Raw genomic sequence first — 18,242 nt, 5'->3', positions numbered from 1 at the left:
ATTCCGCACTTCATTATCACACTGCTGACAATACACTTGTGGACTCTTTGGTCTGATGCTACGGAGAGCCAGTTTAGATTGCCCCAGATCATCAAGTAGTTTCGCGATGAAACTGCTTCTGGTTCAAAAGTGTCAGATGGGTCTGCCTGTCAGGCATCTGTATCAACAGAACAGTGATTTTGACCAAGGTTCTTTCTCATCCGGTAGGCATTTCCTTAAGTTCTTAGTTTGTGAATGTCATCTTCAGGGGTAACCTACTGGTTCAAGTTGTTGGAATACAAACATTTGTATGTAACTGCACAATATTTGTTCAGTACCAGGCGGATCATAATAATGGCACTCGCAGGCATCTGCAGCGATATACACTAGAGCCACAGTGCTTGACAGTATTTGTGGAAAATTTGAATTCAAAACTATTTTGATGAAAATGTGCTATTGGTGAAAGGACTCGACAGATTACCTAACGCAAGATTCTTTTTTGCAGTTGTGTTTTGTTAGGTATTCAGATCTCGAATATTGTCAGCTTCATATCACCACAATCATCGTATTCTTTCCCAGAATGGCTTTTAGCAACCTCTGCATCTGACTTCTTCATCTGTCCCCTTAATTTGCAGGACCCCAGCCAGAGGAGGTGCTCAAAAGTTGCTCCATCACCTTCAGAGACGTCCCCTATTTCTTCATCCCGATTCCCATAAAGTTGACCTCTTAGCCGGTTCCTTTCTTGCCTGACTGACGTACCTGTTTCTCATGTTGTGTCTTCTTTGCTATCTTTCAGCTTCGTATACGGGGAGCTCGTCAGATGAAGATGATGTAAACCCTAGAGAGAAGGATCAGGTAAGTAAGCTTGGGAAAGGCATTTTACTTCTCCCATTTACAATCTTACCAGTCATAGATCAAAAATGTGTTCCGTGGGCATGGCCAAGTTACCTAGAAGTTATGCACAAGTCTCACAGGTCATGTGTGAATTGAAGAACCTCCTCTTATCCGCTAGTGGTCAACACTGCTGGCTACCACGCCATAGGGCCCTGGTTTGAGCCCAGGGAGAACCCAAGATTGTATTTCTGGATGAACCGGCGTGGCCTTCAATGAAAAATTCCTGGCTCTTCACAGTCTGTAAAACCTAGGTGGCTTGTATCTGGTGTTAAAGTTGTGATATAGTCTCGCACTTCTGAAGTTTAATGAGGCTTGCGAATAATTTGCGGCTTACAATATATCTTTCTATTCCTTTTCTCACCATTTAGATTTTCGAAAATCATTGGTTCTCCTGTCTGCAGGACGGCTTAATAGAAACACATCTGATGAAGCATGTCCTTTGTCACCAAGTATATACTGTTACTTCGTCACTTATTTATCTGTTCTTCACTCAAAATGTCCCCTCCAGTTGATAAGATTCAAATGTTGAAGGTATCACAAGTAGTCTCCTTCTGAAAGCTCGGGCAGTTGGGCAACATCGCTGGGTGGTGATTGGAGGGGACAAGATATGTTAGCTGATAGTGGAATTGTCGGGACACAGACGTTTCCTTGTTGTCGATGGGCTTTCGGCTTTCCTTGTTCCAGATGTTTCAAATAGAAGAGTACTAGTCTAGACTAGAAATCATTTATATTCATTCAGGCTTGCACTTTATGAAATCCGTGTCGCATCTGCTTATGCTATGATGCCCAATCTTGATCACTTTGTAAGTCTCCATCTAAGATCTTACACCCTGGAATAATCGTTATGAGTAGGATTGGATCTGAGGTACTTCATGTCAGTCAATACCTTTAACCTATGATTAGCTTGCTAATCAATACCGTCTTCGTACTCTTGACATACAATCATTGAAGGGATGATCAATGAATGTAGCGTGGAACGATGCTCACGCTTGGTTTTGATCTTTTTTGTCATTGGAGCCATTTTGCCATTGGCGTCACACCGATTTGGCGAAGGAGCCATCAAGAGCTACGTACTTTTGCATACAATCATCGAGGGATGATCAGTGCACAATGATCACGCTTGATTTTGATCTTTTCTTGCCAACCTATCCTAAGGGTATGATCAGACTCAGCTTAGATCATTTTGTGGTATGGGCACTAGATGTCGCTACTGTGGGTGCACTCACCTTGCCAGCCATGGGTGGTGCAGTGGTCAGATGACCTCGTCATTATTGGCACTGATGTTTTTAGGTGCATCCAGGTCATTGGTGTTTCGAGTCCATGCCATGTGCAGCATCAATCCTTACCAACACATGAGTGTTACAGAGCCTTACTATCAATATCATTTGCAAAAGGCATGATTAGTGTTGCTAGCCTTGAAAGGCCCACTGCCTTGCTATATGTCGCACATATCTGTCCTGGAAATCTTGAAAACCCAGTCCTTCAGAACGCAGCCCGACAATCAGGATACGGTATCAATGCAGCAGTCACTTGTCTCGACAATTACTTCCGACAATACTGATACAGAGTGTCTTGAATACGGAGGTCAAGTTGTATAGAAACATCTCACTAGCACCAAACAACTGTTTCACATAGGGTGTCCTGCTGAGAGAAATGTCTGCTAAGGGATGTTCCACTATACTTCTAATGTTGACTCAATCAGGTTTTGTCATCAGTGATCCCCAGCCATTTGTATCTTTTGAACTGGGAATCATGACAAATAACATCTCCTGTCTTTTTCACTCATTCCAGAAAAATTCCAAGGGCTTCTCCGACTTCTGTGTAAAAAATATTGAGCAACATGCATACGGACGACGAGAGATTGAAATTGCTGAGCAAGGTGAGTGTTGAAATCAAAACAGTTTGTCGTTTTCAGGTCTCAAAAAGGCTCTAGTTTGACAGCAGAAATGAGAAGATCTCTGCCTTAGCTCTACGTAGAACCTCCATTTTTCAGTATCGGACAAAAAATAACCATTTAAGAGGCATTGTAACAGATAACAACTATAGTTGGTTGGAGCAGATGAAAATAAAATATCAGACAATGCTTGGAAATGAAGGGCCAGGGTCACTTTGTTTAAAAATAATTGTCGAAAATCTTTCAACTGAAAAAGCGTTATAATGTTCTGCCTAGTGCAGCAGTCTTTCATGGATGCCATGTCTGCATTATCTTGGAGCGTGTTTTGTTCAAATATTGATCCAAGTGCTGCCGGTGATTGTGTTGTGATGCAGTTTCCTGGAAACTTCCTGAGTAATAGATTGCCGAAGGGGAAGGTCGGAGTCTTGCATTGATGAGTGGTTATTGGATGACGATACGAGAATCTCACCCTTGGGTAATATCCAAAATGTTGGCATTCTGTATGGACAGCATAGCCATATCTGAATCACCTGATATAAAAACTACCAAGAATAAGCAGTAGATGAGGTGGCAGTGAATGGTTTTGAAAGTCCCTGTATCTGCTTAAAGTTAGTTTAATTCGTCTCTTTTCAGAAATGCCAGGCCTTATGGCATTGCGAAAACGAGCGCAGGGTGATAAACCTTTACAGGGTGCGAAGATTATTGGTTGTACACACATCACGGCTCAAACCGCTGTAAGTATACCTTGTGTCCTTGGGCAAGACACTTTCTTGGCTCCCTTTTATTCCATTTGCCCGGGGTTTCTCCTTCAAACGTTCATGATAAGGAGACTGCCCAAGCGAATAAATGTTGTTGGAAAAAAAATTGGCACCTTCCATGCACATTCTGTCCATAATTTAATCAGACGATATCCAAATTCTGTGATCAGAAATTTTCAAATCCAAACTTGCACGAGCTTGCACTTAGGAGTTGTTTACCTTATGAAATTGAATCAACAGATCTCACGTTTCACATGATACTGTAAACACGTTAATTTTCACGGCCCTAAATGTTCACGAAAACATACTTTCAGCTTTTGCTTCCAGCTATTTCCACAAGTGGTTACATTTTCCTGTCATGAAACCATTAAGTTAAACATTTTTCATGTGCCTTTAGTTTGCGATTGTACCACTTCTCGAAATTTGCGAAATGTTAAGCTCACAGGTACATTTAGCTGATCAGTGTACAGTACTGTTGTACAGTTTATTTGTTGAAATATGGGCTTATAGGTACACCAAAACATGCCCATGCAAGTTCCTCTCCTGATCAATACTTATATGATTATGTATGTACACAGTGATATGATATGATATTATTGACACTAAGTTACTGCTACTTGATATTCTTGAGAAGCCTTTAAGACGAATGTGTTATGCTATAAAAACCACTCAAAAAGTTAACGTTTTCCATTTTCTGTGTTGTCCTCATTAAATGAGGCTTATCCAATAAAAAGTAACAAAATAAAGCTGATTTGAAGTTTGTGTTCCACTCTATTACTGGCACCAGCTTGTCAACCGTTGCCATGGTGACTGCCAGAAGGCATTAGTAACCAATCAGCTAACCTTGCTGTGGGGAAAAGATGACGGCTCTCTTGATATTTCTTCTGAAGAGTTTGCAATATTTCAAGTTGATTTATCACCAATTCTACCAGAATCGGTCAACAAGCGAGGATTTCATTCAGAGACCCAAACCTGGATTTAGTGGTGGTCATTCTTTTACTGGCGCTTTGTTGGTAAAAAGCAACTACTGTCATAATCCTTGCGCATAGCTCGCAGTGGTGTAGTCACGCAGCGAAAATGTTGGTATGTTTTTCTCTTAGTGGGAATCGTATGCTGATCTGCTGTTTGACTTTGATTAGGCAGTTCTGCCTGTGATTACCGAATCAGACAATTGATTAGCAGTATCATTTGAAATTCATGGGCTAGAGTGCTTAGCTAACTGCTATGCTAATTCTGCTATTTTGAGCTCTGCAAATGGGGTGTTGAGACTGAACCCATTAGGCTCGGCTATGAAATTCTAATGCAACCCAACTGAGTTGAGAACGAACTGCTCTTTCATGCCAGTTCCAGTGTTGATATAGTCAGGAGCCAGTTTGGACAGATTAAGATTCTGTAAGTGGCTGATAGGTGTCTCTCCTATATAGGAGTACATCTGTACTTCTAATCAAACCAGACCCGAGCTCCTACATAGTCGCCTAAAGACCACGAATTGGATCCTCTAACTTCTGCCGATATTCCCCCTTGGAGGGGTTAATGAAATTGTATATTATTTAAGATCAATCAGAACTTGTCAATCAACGAGTAGTGATGTCGAATGCCTGGAGGGCTATGTCACTTGAGTGGCACTCTCAAGATCTGTCAGGAGAAGTGCGCTAATGGAAAACATATCACTCGATCAATGCAGGTCTGCTTCGATACCGAGTGATAAACTTATTAATGGAAAGCATTCAAGCATTGAACCAACTACCATAGTAATGCTGTTCATGTGTATTTTCTATCTGAAATCTCATCATGTTTGTAACTTTTTCTCATTTTAGGTCTTGATTGAGACGTTGGTGGCGCTCGGCACACAGGTCCGTTGGGCAGCGTGTAATATCTATTCAACACAAGTAAGTCGAAATATTTCTGAAACTACAACCAACTCTGAAATGCAAACACTACTGAAATCTGTGATAAAATCATAGATTCAAACCAAAATATGATAGAGGTTGAACTTGTGGCATATGCTGGTTTTTCCAGAGCGAGTTATTGGCAGCGTTATTGGCAGAGGCGAATGTTCTACTATATCCATGGAAGGGCGATTGATCCAATCAATCTGCAGACGATTCATTAAAAGAAACTATTCCTTGTCTTTTAGAATGAAGTTGCTGCAGCTTTGGGGGAGGCAAATATTCCAATATATGCATGGAAAGGTGAATCGGAGGACGACTTCTGGTGGTGCATAGACAGATGTATGAACTGCGAATCATGGCAGCCAAATATGGTAAGAATCGACAAGTATAACATTTCGTCGTTTGTCATTCGACTACAGCAAAATGTCTAACAGATTGAAGAAACATTGTTCAGCGAGTAAATGTGATGAACTTTTCTTCAAAAATTTTCTAACTGACAGCTTAGTTTCCGATAGAAAGGTTGCAGTGAATGTCATCTGCTCAAGTCTGAGAAGGTCAAATGAGTTCACATACTATTTTGTGCCTACTTTCAGATCCTGGATGATGGTGGTGACGCCACCCATCTTATGCTCAAGAAATACCCAGCCATGTTTAGTCTGATCAAGGGCATTGTCGAAGAGAGTGTGACGGGCGTTCATAGGTTGTACCAACTGTCCAAGGCAGGCAAGCTTACCGTCGCTGCAATGAATGTCAATGATTCTGTTACAAAGGTGAGTGTTTGAAAGGAGTTCCCCTGCTTGGTTTTCAATAATGTTAAGAAGTTTATTTCATTTTAGCAAGGCCAGAGAAGCTACTCAATGTTCAACAAAAAATTAGCCAATTTTGATAAGGTTTTGGTGCAATAACGTACGGTGGAGATTTTGTGTTTTTCTCATCTTGCTTGCGGCCCTGTTATAGTAATATGTCCCCATTCTCCTTCCAGACAAAATTTGACAATTTGTACAGCTGTCGAGAAAGCATATTGGATGCGTAAGTAAAATTTTGAAATTATATTGACCCACATGACCTTGACATGTCTCTTGCGTAGCAAAAAGTTTGTATTTGTATCACAATAACTTTCTTTCAAGCTCAGCCATGAAAAAATGGTCATTGGTCAATATCATCATATTGTTTATGAGCTGATGTGCTCATCACATGATTAATCGGCCTACGCAACACCTCCGGATGTCATATTGAATATTGCAGATAACAAAAAGTTGTCAACTGGAAACTAATATCCTACCGGCTTCCAGGGCTGTGTCAGCGTGTGATAATTTGATATCCTCTTGTTCCAGATTAAAGCGGACAACAGATGTGATGTTTGGTGGCAAGCAGGTTGTAATATGTGGCTATGGTGAGGTTGGGAAAGGCTGTGCTCAAGCGCTGAAGGGCCTAGGATCAGTCGTCATGGTCACAGAGATTGATCCTATTTGTGCACTGCAGGCATGGTAGGTTAAAACACAAGTAGAGGCCAGCTTCTTTGTAGGGCTTTTCCATGGACAGATACCTTGCTCAAAGCATCGGCATCTCCAAGTCTTCAGGGGATGAAAGAAGACTATGTGGATTTGAATGCATGACCTGACACTAGTCCAGCCCAGTGCTCATAACCACTACCTATCTATCTATGCTTTGTATCACTTTGTTCTTCCACATTGAATTTCATTTGAATGGCATTAGGATTTAACGCCAAATTACTGCTGATGGCAATTGAGCAACCTGGGCCCGGTTGTTCAAAAGAAGAAACACATTTTTAAAGATAACTTAACGTTAAAATTCCTAACTTGGCGTTAAGATAACGTCAAGTTTTATTTTGAGTTGTTCAAACAATATTAGCCTAACATTGGCGTTATCTTTAACGTTAGATTTAACTTACCTAAAACCCTAAGTTAAATCTACCGTTATCTTTAACTTGATTACCTATACCTACCATGGCAACTAACATCAGTGAACCAAGATGCAATATTTGCTAACATTAGCGTTAGTTTACCGTAACGTTGTTTTGAACAACCCAAATTTAACGCCAAGTTAGCTAACGCCAAGTTAAGGAATTTAACATTGATATTTAACTTAACATCAATGAAATTTAACTTCTTTTGAACAACCGGGCCCCGTTAGTTTTAAACTTAACTGTCAGTGTTTGTGTTTCAGCATGGATGGAATAAAAGTTGTGAAATTGAATGAAGTTGTACGACAAGCTGATATCCTAATCACGTGTACAGGTGAGTTAAGAATTTTGCATAGTGTAAGGTTAAATTTACACTATTCTGGGAAGGAGTGATATTGATGGAAATCATCTGGCTAGAGTTTAAGGACACCTGCGAGGTTGGGAGTTAAATGCACTTTTACAATACCAGTTAGTTTGCCATATTTCTGAGGCTTGGTCAGGACCATCCTAAAATTCATATGAGTCAGATGAAATGGTAACATTTTTGTTCTTTGCAAATTTCCTTTTTGAAAACAATGTTTTAGAGGAAGACGTTGCTTTGGTCTGGTGTTTCAGCTGTGCTATCACGGCTTGTAATTCTGCTTCAGTTCACCGATTTTAATGTTCAGTCACATTTTGCTTTCAGGGAACAAAAATGTTGTGACACGTGAGCATTTAGATCGTCTGAAGAATGGCTGTATTGTGTGTAACATGGGCCACTCAAATACGGAGATAGATGTGGTAAGTTATGTTATTTTCTTCATTTACGATTTCAGTCTTGAGAGTTGTTAACAGTGAACCAAGATTGAAAGCAACTGCCAAATGTATTTAGCCAAAGTCATGGTTTGGTTGACACCTGAGGAGTATCAGAGCTGATGCTGTGCCCTCTGATCATTCTTCTTCAGCTGACAACACGTCATCTCTCTTTACAGAATAGTCTACGCACGCCTGATCTTACGTGGGAAAGAGTGCGCTCACAAGTTGACCATATCATCTGGCCCGATTCGAAGAGAATAATCCTCCTTGCTGAGGGCCGTCTTGTCAACCTCAGCTGCTCCAGCGTTCCTTCGTTCGTCGTGTCCATCACGGCCGCTACTCAGGCACTCGCATTGATAGAATTATACAACGCCCCACCAGGCAGATACAAACAAGATGTCTACCTCCTTCCAAAGAAAATGGGTGAGAAAAATACTTGCTCTAAATGCCTTTGGATCCAAGACATTTAGACACATCATCGAAGAGAGAAAATAGAGTCCGAGTTTGAATTGATAAGAAACCATAGAGGTATCATCAGCTGAACCAGAGCAAAGAATGACCAGTGAATTGTGCTAAGACTACTCACCTTGTGTATTATCCAGTTAAATTTTGCACATGATCGAGGAAACGGTTTAGAAGTTTATTTATAGACTTGGTTGTTCTTGTTTATTATTTTGAGTCTATTCATTTATTGTGTATTCGTTGCAGACGAATATGTTGCAAGTCTCCATCTGCCCACGTTTGATGCACATCTAACAGAACTATCTGATGAACAAGCCAAGTACTTAGGTTTAAATAAAGCTGGCCCATTCAAGCCAAATTACTATCGGTAAGTTTAAAGATCCAACTTAACTTATTAAGGGCATTTTTCCAAGCTGTCTAGAGCGGTGGAACGACACCATGCTTAACTTCATCATGTCGGCACCTGATTTCCCGTTGAGAGTGTCAATGATGCTGTTGTCATCTATCAGGGTGATGTAGAATCTGACTTCTGATCACTCGAGAGGAGGGAAAAGTGTCAGGGATTGTAAATTTTAACACCTTTTGAAAAATGTTGTCATGAGATTAGAATTGATACTTGGTTTTACAAATCACTGTATAGCAACCTTACATTCTTCTCTTGCCACTTTTCAGATATTGAGAGCGACACAACTTAGGAAATCAATATTATATGAAAATATGCAACACTTTCCATCTGAACTGCTACCAGGAGAGACGACAGTCGCAACAGTCAGTGACTCTCAAAATATCACACTTTGTCACCCACCATAAGAGACAAATTTCAAATTACTGTATATTCTAGTACAATGTATATGTTTGTGTACCAATCAGCAGTGGTGGTTAAAAATTTGATGCTCTACGATCGCCATGTTACGATATCAATTTGTTTTATGGCGACGCTGTGATGGCTGGTTTTGCCGCGCGGTGTATGATGCATATCACTGCGGCTCCTAATGTCGTACTGATGAAGCATGATTGCGTATGCCTTACAAAACGTAATAAATTGCATATGCTGTTCATTGTGGTCAATGAGATCATCGCTGATGTAGTTAGTAGCGAGGTGGTCTAGGTTTATGACCAAATTGCGAACTACACTACACTAGTTTGAGGTTTGTCTTTGCACAAGTTGTGAAGTTCATTTCACCCTATGTTTGCTATTCAATCATGTACAGGTCCTTGTACTTAGTGTGTAGCAAACTTAAGGTGAAAAAGAGGTTGAAAAAGTATTTATTTTGAAGTTTTTGAGCGGAGATGCTACAGTGGTGCCATCTAAAGTATGAATAAGATACTAATTCCTTCGATGATTGTGAGTTAGTAGCTCTAGGTATTGAAATAACAATAGACGCACCTTGCTGGTCACAGATATATTTCGGTGCATTTCTAACTCTTGTTATTGCTTATTGTCAATAGGTAGCACCACATCATGCGATTTCAGAAAGTATTGTTATCGTACACTGTAGAATATACTTTGTATGAAGGTGTTGTCCCAGGCGGTGAGGGGCACGTTAGCGGGGGGATGTTTGTAAAGGGGTGAGGTAGTAATGAAAAATTGTCAGTATGTCCTAAGTGATCACCCCCTACAGCTTTGTATCCAGAAATTGAAACTTAAAAATGTGAATATTGACTTCGAACACGAAAAGGTTTGTGAGGTCATTGCCTACAGGAGGTGAGGGCACCTGCGCATTATTATCTTGGACAGTGTTACAAAATTGGTTGAAAACCTAAAAAAAGTAAGCAATTGATTTCGACATTGTAGAATGTCCAAATTCTAAAGTGACTATTGCATGAGAAAAATTGAGAAATGTCTTGTGTTAGGAAAGTTTTGGGTCATTATTATTATTTTATATTTGAAGATGAAGGACGAGTGAAAAATGCCAAAAAATGCTCTGGTCAAATTTATCCTGACGGCTGTTCACGGTCGAACTCTGGTCTGTGGTAGATTTGTATGGCATGAATGTGTGTTATTAAAGCAGTTCTCACTCTCCTGACTGACTATAGTTCCCCTGAGTGATTCAAATTGAACGAGTGATTGGCGGGGGGGGGGAGGGGGGAAGGGTTATGAAGAATTAAATGTACAATACTGGATACAGCTGCTAAACTTTCAGTAATATGTTTTTTTCAAGCAAGTAATGAGTACTACGAGTTTTAAGCATTTGAGTTGCAGAAGGTTGTGAAATAATGTGATAAAGTAACAAGAGAATGTTGGCCATAATTCAGTACATTTACCTCAGTTGCTTTTAGTTGGTTGAAAGTTCTAGATCTCAGCAATAACAGAACTATCGGAAAAATCTACCGAAGTAAACTCATCATTCTTAGACATTGGGTTATTGATGACTTGAATAACTTTGATTACCAAACATTTTTAATAGCACAAAGATCTACCCTACGAGTAGTTCCTGCATCCTAAAAATTGGTTCCATCAAGTATTTATTAATCCATATTTGGTTCCATCTAAAGGCCAGTATATGAATTTTAACCCTTTGGTGGCTATCATCCCCGATTGATGAAATCTGACCTGTTAAAAAAGATGTGGTCCATTTTTGAAATCGGGGCTGATGTTCCATTACCTCATTTTCTCTGCATATAATAGTAGTAAAGTTCAATAAAAGGGGTTAATTGGCATATGTTAGAGATGGTTTTAATTGTAGGTTTAACGAAAAAGACTTTGTGTGTTTCTCAGATGATTTATAAATAGGTCTCAAGCCATGGGTAAGGTATTATGTAGGCATTGCATATGTAAGTCAAACTTTGGGATTTTAACTATATATATAGTTCAGCTCAGATGCTTGTGTGCAGTATAAATCTAACAGATGAAAAGCATATGTAACTAATTTGTGAAGTTTGTACGGGTCAGAAAGGAATATTTGTGATAAGATGTGAGTGATTCTACCAAGTCATGAATTCACTCTAATGGTAAAAGAGTCTGGTATTAGATGGAGGGGGGCTAGGCTATCCGAGAAATTGCGACTTTTTATGCAAAGGATGACTGTTGTAGCTTTGGTCATTGAAACTATCATTTTGGGTCAACTGCAATTCACAATGACAACATCTAGTACTTACCTGGGTCAAGTGCATTTCACAATGACAAAAGCCAGTACTTACCTTTGTCAAATCAGGACTCAACCTTCTCTAAAAGTAATGATGTTTCTTTTCAACTTGAAGTGAATGAAGTTTTGCTTTCTTGTATCTTATGGATAATCTATCACCATCCATTTATAAAGTCAATGACGATGAAATATCGAAATAATCAAACACATGGGCATATCCAGTGCGGGATGGAAAATCCCGACAGGCGAATAGTTGTTCCAAATCAAGCCTGCATGTACGGTAATATTCTTTAATCAGAAGCAGAACAATTGATAAAAATGTCATCCCTTTGAAATTCCTAGCTAGGCCCATGAAACAAAGTTTGAATCTATATCCATTGCATCTAAACCAGTCGCCTAGATTGATATTCCAAGGTCTCATTGAATGGCCGTCGGAATGCATGTGTATGATTTGTCATCATAAGTTTGTGTTTATACTCTAGTGTTGATGAGATTCTCATCCTCTTGACACTTTGAACCAGGAGGACAGTTGCTTAAAGAACCAACCCAATAACTGATTAAAGGGTCACCTGAATAAGCAGATCGTGAATTCTTTCCAAAATGAAAAAGGTTGAATGTCTGCCTGAAATAAAGCCTCCGATTCAAATTGTTAAGCGAGTTTGATGATAACGTGAATACCATATTCACCCCACATCAAGTGGGATGGTTTTCACCTGTAACTGTTATTGCCTCATTCCATCCTTACTTCTCATTGTAAACTGTCATATGAGACAATAATGAAATAAAATGAAATCAGTATACAGTGTTTTTACGTTGTTTATTTTGGCATCGGATGCCAAATGATCTAGCGATGATCATTTTGGCATCAGATGACTGGTGGAGTGACAATTTGGCATCAGATGTTGATTGGTCTGGATATGGCCATTTTGGCATCAGACGTCAATTATGTGGTCTGGGGATCATCATTTGTGAACCGTCACAGCAAAACCAGGCGCATGTCGCTCTGAGCTTGGTAGGTTGAGACGGACTGTTTGTTCATTTCTCTGTTGTCTGCCATTTGTGAAATAGGAGCATATCAATTTCTTCCATTATCTCCTGGTGTCATTTAGGCTCATCCTCTGTGCGACAAGCGCCTGGTTTCGCTGTGACGGGTCACATTTGTGCACCAGGTGTTGACTGGTCTAGAGATGATCAATTTGACATCAGGTGCTTATTGGCCAAGAGATTTTGGATGCAGATGCTGATTGGTCTAGAGATGATCACATTGGTGTCAGATGCTGATTTAATCTGAAGTGGTTATTTTGGTGTCATATTCGGATTGATCTCAAGATGGTCATTTTGCATCAGGTGCTGATAGGTCTGGAGATGATCATTTCGGCATCGGATGTTGACTCGTCGCCCGTTTACTGTTTTGGTCAGGAACAAGCCTGTTCTAAAACTTCAACAGTATCACCTAAGCATGGCACTTTCAAATAGGATGCACAAAAAATAAGACTTCATTGTTGATTGTAAATGGATTTTATAAATAATGTAAAAATATTTCTGTAAATGGGAACTAGCTGAATGAATACACATAGAGGTGACTAGAATTTCTCCTTACTCTTCACGTACAACAAAAGTATGAAAGAACATCTTTTTGTTCTTCTTGTGCAGAGTCAAACATTCTTCAGAATTACAGTCTTTGCGTATGGGGATGAAAAAATCCATATTCTCTTGACCTCCGGCCTGCCATGATTGCTATTGCCTAACGGCACGAACCATACTATCAATTGGCATATTTCTCTCTAGGGATTTTTCCATCTTGATGAGGGTGTCGACACCATCTATGACCGACTGGACTAGCTGAACCTGCAACACAGGAAAGGTCAGTAAAGTTTTAAATGAAATCATGGTCAGCTGGTTCTTGGATATAATTCGGACTGCTGCTTGACAATATTCAAATCAGAGAGTGTGATTATGATCTGTCATCCAATCCCAGCCACCTACCTCAGACTTTCCCAGCCTGTCATTGTTGGAGATATCAAAAGTATCGCCAACAGCCGCAGTATCCACACCACCAGTGCCACGCTTCTGCAGGTTCAGACCCTCGAGTATGCTGTCAAACCTTTTGTCCTGGAATGAAGACAATACTTTTCGAGAAGTCGTCAAAGATAAGTACATGTATTGGATTACACTTTGAAGATGTGTGTCTCACTTGGGGTCTTGCTTACCCTGTCATATCAAAATTCTTATCTTGTAATGATCATTGGTCTAATTGCCACCCCTCTTAAAATTCCCCGCAAAGTTTGCAATGAAAAATCGACCTTTTTCACCCCACCCCTCTTACCGAAATTCCATTTGATTCGTTTTCAAAGAAGCCTATGGGTACTTAGTTTTGGCAGTGGTCTTACCTGGCTGAGAAGAGGCAGTTTCACATGAACGCCAGCTCTGAGACCAGTTCCCAAGTTGCTGGGGCAGGTCAGGATGTAGCCAAGGTGTTCGTTCCACATGAACTCCCATCCAGCAGCCTGGATGTTCTTTTCGACATTCTTCAGGCCATTGCAGAAACGGTCGAACACTCTCCTCATGTTACCGCCTTTCTCCATTGAGATGACACGGGTGTGGTCCTCCTCGTTGATCCAAACAAGGAAGTTCTTCTTGTCGTTGTGCCAGATGCCACGGCCGTCGGGCCAGTCGCGGGCCATGCCAGCACAGGTGAGGAGGGGAGACACTGGTTTGTCGAACAGGAAATGATCCTGAAAGAGGAGAGTGTAATTTGTGAGGTAATCAACTTGTCACAATCATTGGGTTGAGTGTTTGGAAAGATAATTTAGGCCACAAATCACTTACATTAATAAGTTGTTCTTGTTCCGCGTCTGTCATGTTAGACAAGGGGTAGTACCTCCCCTTGTATTCACCACTAAGGTTGCCAAGAGCATCCTTGCAGATATTCTCTACCTCACGACGTTCGGCACGAGCACAGGCTGGTGGCAGGCTGAGTCCACGGATAGAGCGACCAGTCCGTACGCGACTTGAGAGGACGTACTTGGAGTCGAACTCTCCACCATGAATCTGAATTCAAAATTAAGACCGTTTATAGGAAAGAAGCATGAAAGTAACAACAAGTTGCCTTTGATTGATCTTGATGGTTAAAACAAGCAACATACGTTTGAAACATTAAATGTTCTTCATTTTGTGGGCTAGAATGACATGAATTTAACCACGTGATGAAAGAGAAGACAGAGCTTCATTAAGTAACTTTACTTTATTTTTAAAAAAGTCAAAAGTGAGTGAGGCTTTATCACTGCCAGTGCAGCATAGTCTCAAAGCGCTTTGCAATTACTTTTAGCATTCCCCCAGCCTTACCCAGACACCCCTCTGTTGTAACCACGGAGCAGACGCATACTGGTATTAGTAGTAATGCGCTACTCTTGATTATTCAGGGAATTGGTCCAGCACCAAAGCAGTCGAGCTCAAGGAAGACAATACAGTTTCTGTTCCATGACTAGACAGACTGATCAGTGGTGTTTTCAATTCGAACATTAAAGTACATCCATAAACACATACTCGGTACTATCCTCAAAAGAATAAGTTTTTGATTCTTTTACCTTTGATGAATCCAAATCTGTGGGATGTTTATCAGTTGGTTTGTAACCATTGTGACGTGCCGCGATGATCGGATCAAATATTGCCTTGAATGTCTGCAAGAAAAGATCATTTTGAGACAAGTTTCCTCTGTTGGTTTTAACATGTTCCAGAGAGAAGTCAGTTTCATATATCACTCACGAACAGAATAACAGAAAAGTTCACACCCAAAACATCCCCAAGTCTAATTAGTGATACATGTCTCTGGGTTGTATTCCTAAATGGAGGAGAAGCGTAATGTTCTCTCAGTCTCCTCTCAGAACCAAGTAGGTTGTCTTCAGGGAGTATGCACTCTCAGAACCAAGTAGATTGTCCTCAGGGAGTATGCACTCTCAGAACCAAGTAGATTGTCCTCAGGGAGTATGCACTCTCAGAACCAAGGAGGTTGTCTTCAGGGAGTATGCACTCTCAGAACCAAGTAGACTGTCCTCAGGGAGTATGCACTCTCAGAACCAAAGAGATTGTCCACGGAGGAGTATTCACTCTCAAAACCAAGTAAGTTGTCTTCAGGGAATATGCACTCTCAGAACCAAGTAGATTGTCCTCGGGGAGTATGCACTCTCAGAACCAAGTAGATTGACCTCGGGGGGAATATGCACTCTCAGAACCAAGTAGATTGTCCTCGGGGAGTATGTACTCTCAGAACCAAGGAGGTTGTCCTCGGGGGGAATATGCACTCTGAACCAAGTAGATTGTCCTCGGGGAGTATGCACTCTCAGAACCAAGTAGATTGTCCTCGGGGAGTATGTACTCTCAGAACCAAGGAGGTTGTCCTCGGGGGGAATATGCACTCTGAACCAAGTAGATTGTCCTCGGGGAGTATGCACTCTCAGAACCAAGAGGACTGTCCTCAGGGGAGTATGGACTCACAGAACCAACATGACGAAGGAGGTTGTCCCCATGTCTTTCAAAGACATTTGTCTCTTGGAAGGACGTCCATTCGGAATAGACCCCTCACAAAGTCAGATTAGAGACGGGGGATGTTACTAGGTTGTGACGACAAAGTAAAGGCAGTTGAAGAGACCATTTGCCCCTTGGAGGAAATCGTCCTTATGTATTTTGGAGATGGCTTGCTCAAGGAAGAATGGATGAGATCTTTCTTACGAGTCATGTTGGTTGTCTTAGACATGGATTTGGAAACTGGAGGAGCTGACATAAAGGTGATATTTTCTTTATCAGCACCACACCTCAGATTAGAACAGAGACACTTATTTTAACACCTATTGGGACCTTCATTCATTCTGTCCTACCTCATAGGACTCCTCATCCCCTGCAATCATCCCTACTGTTGCAATGAAAGGGTGTCCTGGGTTGTCCACACCAGTCTGGATACACTGATCAATGCTCCAGTCATTTGGAGTCTTCTTACCATGCAGTTTGGCATAAATCTAAGGAAAGAAGAAGGAATGTTGTAAAATGATGCTGGACTGGCACTTGATGAAAATTATACAGAGTTCCATTGGCGAGGTCGCTCCAGTTGTTCATTATAGCAGAAATTATGCACATTTTTAGATCCATCTTAGAAGTTAGAACAACCCTCTCTATACAGTACAGGTTGAACTGAATAGTAGAGTTTTCAGGCTAGTTTTCAGGGAGAGTTCAACTGAAATAACAGTCTGAACAGATACTTACCTCAGGTGTGAGATATTTAGCCATTAGATTGTTGTGTTGCGACAAGTTAGGAAAGTTAGCCAAAGCAGGGTTCTTTGCATGTCTTCTTGTGATTTCGTCGAATGGCATACTAGAATACATTGCATAGACGCAAGCCCCTGCTGCTACAACTCCGACCACTTTAGAAATTATTTGAGACATGTTTTCTCAGTGTTGGTGGTGAACTGAATAAAGAAATAGTGAGCATGAGCCGAGGACTGCAATTCAGAGGGGAACAAATTACTTTCGCACCAGCGGCACAGGATGAACGGCATGCATGGAACGTGGTTGCTAGGTTGCTAGGTAACGAGCCACACGTCTCAATTCCCGCGTTCTTTGCATTGCGTCATCTGATTGGTTCAGCGTTTCAGAATGGTCGTCGTTCAACCAACTGCTGCACTTCTTACATCATACGAAGTCCACATGGGCAAAATGTAATATTTCCAAATATTACGATCGCAAATAGTCACTATTCCACGATAACTTGCCCAGTAACAATAATGCAACCTCTTTAACTCTGGCAATTTTCCTTTCCAAACAACTTCGAAAAATGCAAACCACAGCTTTCCCGCCCGACAAAACTGGTGGTGGGCGCGCGGGCGGCGGGAGGGGAACCCGGTTTTTATTTGAACAAAATCAGCATTTTGTACAATTAACGCTTACTGAGCTTCTACAGTCGATACCTACAGATAACAAGACAGTTAATTGCCGTGGTTTACTACGGTACCTCGAATATTTCTGTTGATTAATGTAGGTCTGGCCGCGGTGACGGACGAAAACAGAATGCCACGTGTTACTGTTGCTGGGGAGGTGCCTAATCCTCTCCCCTAGCAACGGCAAACCGCCTGGTTGTTCGCCCGGTTCCTATTCGGTAGGTTCCGTGAGAGCGCACGGAAATTACCGAAGACTTACCACATGGACCCGGGCATGGACCACGCCCATTTCACATCTTCACATTCGCACCCGGTTGGCTTCGGTCGAGGGTCCTCTATCAGTGCCTCTATATACTCCTGATTTTTTTAGGCTCATCTCTACACACCGTTAAAAATCTGACCCCTGTAAAGACAAAAAAGACACAAAATTGATTAAGTTGACCAGGTTGATCTTGACCAGACCATTTTGCCTTAATTTAATCAGTAAACCCACTAATTTGATAAGTCTCAATGGGTGAACTAGAATTTTGGAAATGCAAATGTGCTCCCAAGGAACATCTTTATTTTGGCGTCCTCTACAACTGTCTTCTGACCGAAAGTGGATAAATAACTAACCTAGCAAATAGCTCAC

At 41.0% G+C, this 18,242-nt stretch overlaps 2 protein-coding genes across 10 annotated transcripts in view; one reads left to right on the top strand and one right to left on the bottom strand.

Moving 5' to 3' along the window:
• Positions 1-12,482, top strand: part of LOC135491734 (adenosylhomocysteinase-like 1) — a 79,341-nt gene extending 66,859 nt beyond the window's left edge. For all 9 annotated transcript variants that reach the window (XM_064777826.1, XM_064777822.1, XM_064777818.1 and 6 more), the window contains 13 exons: positions 776-834; positions 2,665-2,752; positions 3,401-3,501; positions 5,343-5,414; positions 5,663-5,788; positions 6,011-6,187; positions 6,400-6,446; positions 6,752-6,904; positions 7,605-7,675; positions 8,027-8,121; positions 8,313-8,559; positions 8,845-8,965; positions 9,271-12,482. In XM_064777826.1, coding sequence (XP_064633896.1) covers positions 3,403-3,501; positions 5,343-5,414; positions 5,663-5,788; positions 6,011-6,187; positions 6,400-6,446; positions 6,752-6,904; positions 7,605-7,675; positions 8,027-8,121; positions 8,313-8,559; positions 8,845-8,965; positions 9,271-9,277 — 1,215 coding nt within the window. In that variant the 5' untranslated portion in view covers positions 776-834; positions 2,665-2,752; positions 3,401-3,402 and the 3' untranslated portion in view covers positions 9,278-12,482. The remainder of the gene's footprint in view (positions 1-775; positions 835-2,664; positions 2,753-3,400; positions 3,502-5,342; positions 5,415-5,662; positions 5,789-6,010; positions 6,188-6,399; positions 6,447-6,751; positions 6,905-7,604; positions 7,676-8,026; positions 8,122-8,312; positions 8,560-8,844; positions 8,966-9,270) is intronic.
• A 939-nt stretch (positions 12,483-13,421) lies between these two features.
• Positions 13,422-17,048, bottom strand: LOC135491298 (creatine kinase U-type, mitochondrial-like). The gene is made up of 7 exons (XM_064777069.1): positions 16,941-17,048; positions 16,559-16,696; positions 15,272-15,364; positions 14,514-14,735; positions 14,075-14,419; positions 13,671-13,796; positions 13,422-13,532 (listed from the first exon to the last, which is right to left on the bottom strand). The coding sequence occupies exons 1-7, from the start codon at positions 17,046-17,048 to the stop codon at positions 13,422-13,424; spliced, it is 1,143 nt and encodes a 380-aa protein (XP_064633139.1).
• Positions 17,049-18,242: the final 1,194 nt, after the last annotated feature.

This window comes from Lineus longissimus, chromosome 7 (genome assembly GCF_910592395.1).
Source record: "Lineus longissimus chromosome 7, tnLinLong1.2, whole genome shotgun sequence".
Lineage (NCBI taxonomy): Eukaryota > Metazoa > Nemertea > Pilidiophora > Heteronemertea > Lineidae > Lineus > Lineus longissimus.
Note: the sequence above shows the minus strand (reverse complement) of the source record. Positions and strands in the feature narration are given on the sequence as shown.

What these genes read in the sequence shown, in the direction of transcription:
- LOC135491298 (XM_064777069.1), bottom strand. Translation starts at nt 17,048, where the DNA reads ATGCCATTCGACGAAATCACAAGAAGACATGCAAAGAACCCTGCTTTG. An exon ending in CAGATTTGGATTCATCAAAG is followed by an intron (nt 14,736 to 15,271) that starts GTAAAAGAATCA and finishes TTTTGAATTCAG; the next exon opens with ATTCATGGTGGAGAGTTCGA. An exon ending in AACAAGAACAACTTATTAAT is followed by an intron (nt 14,420 to 14,513) that starts GTAAGTGATTTG and finishes CTCCTCTTTCAG; the next exon opens with GATCATTTCCTGTTCGACAA.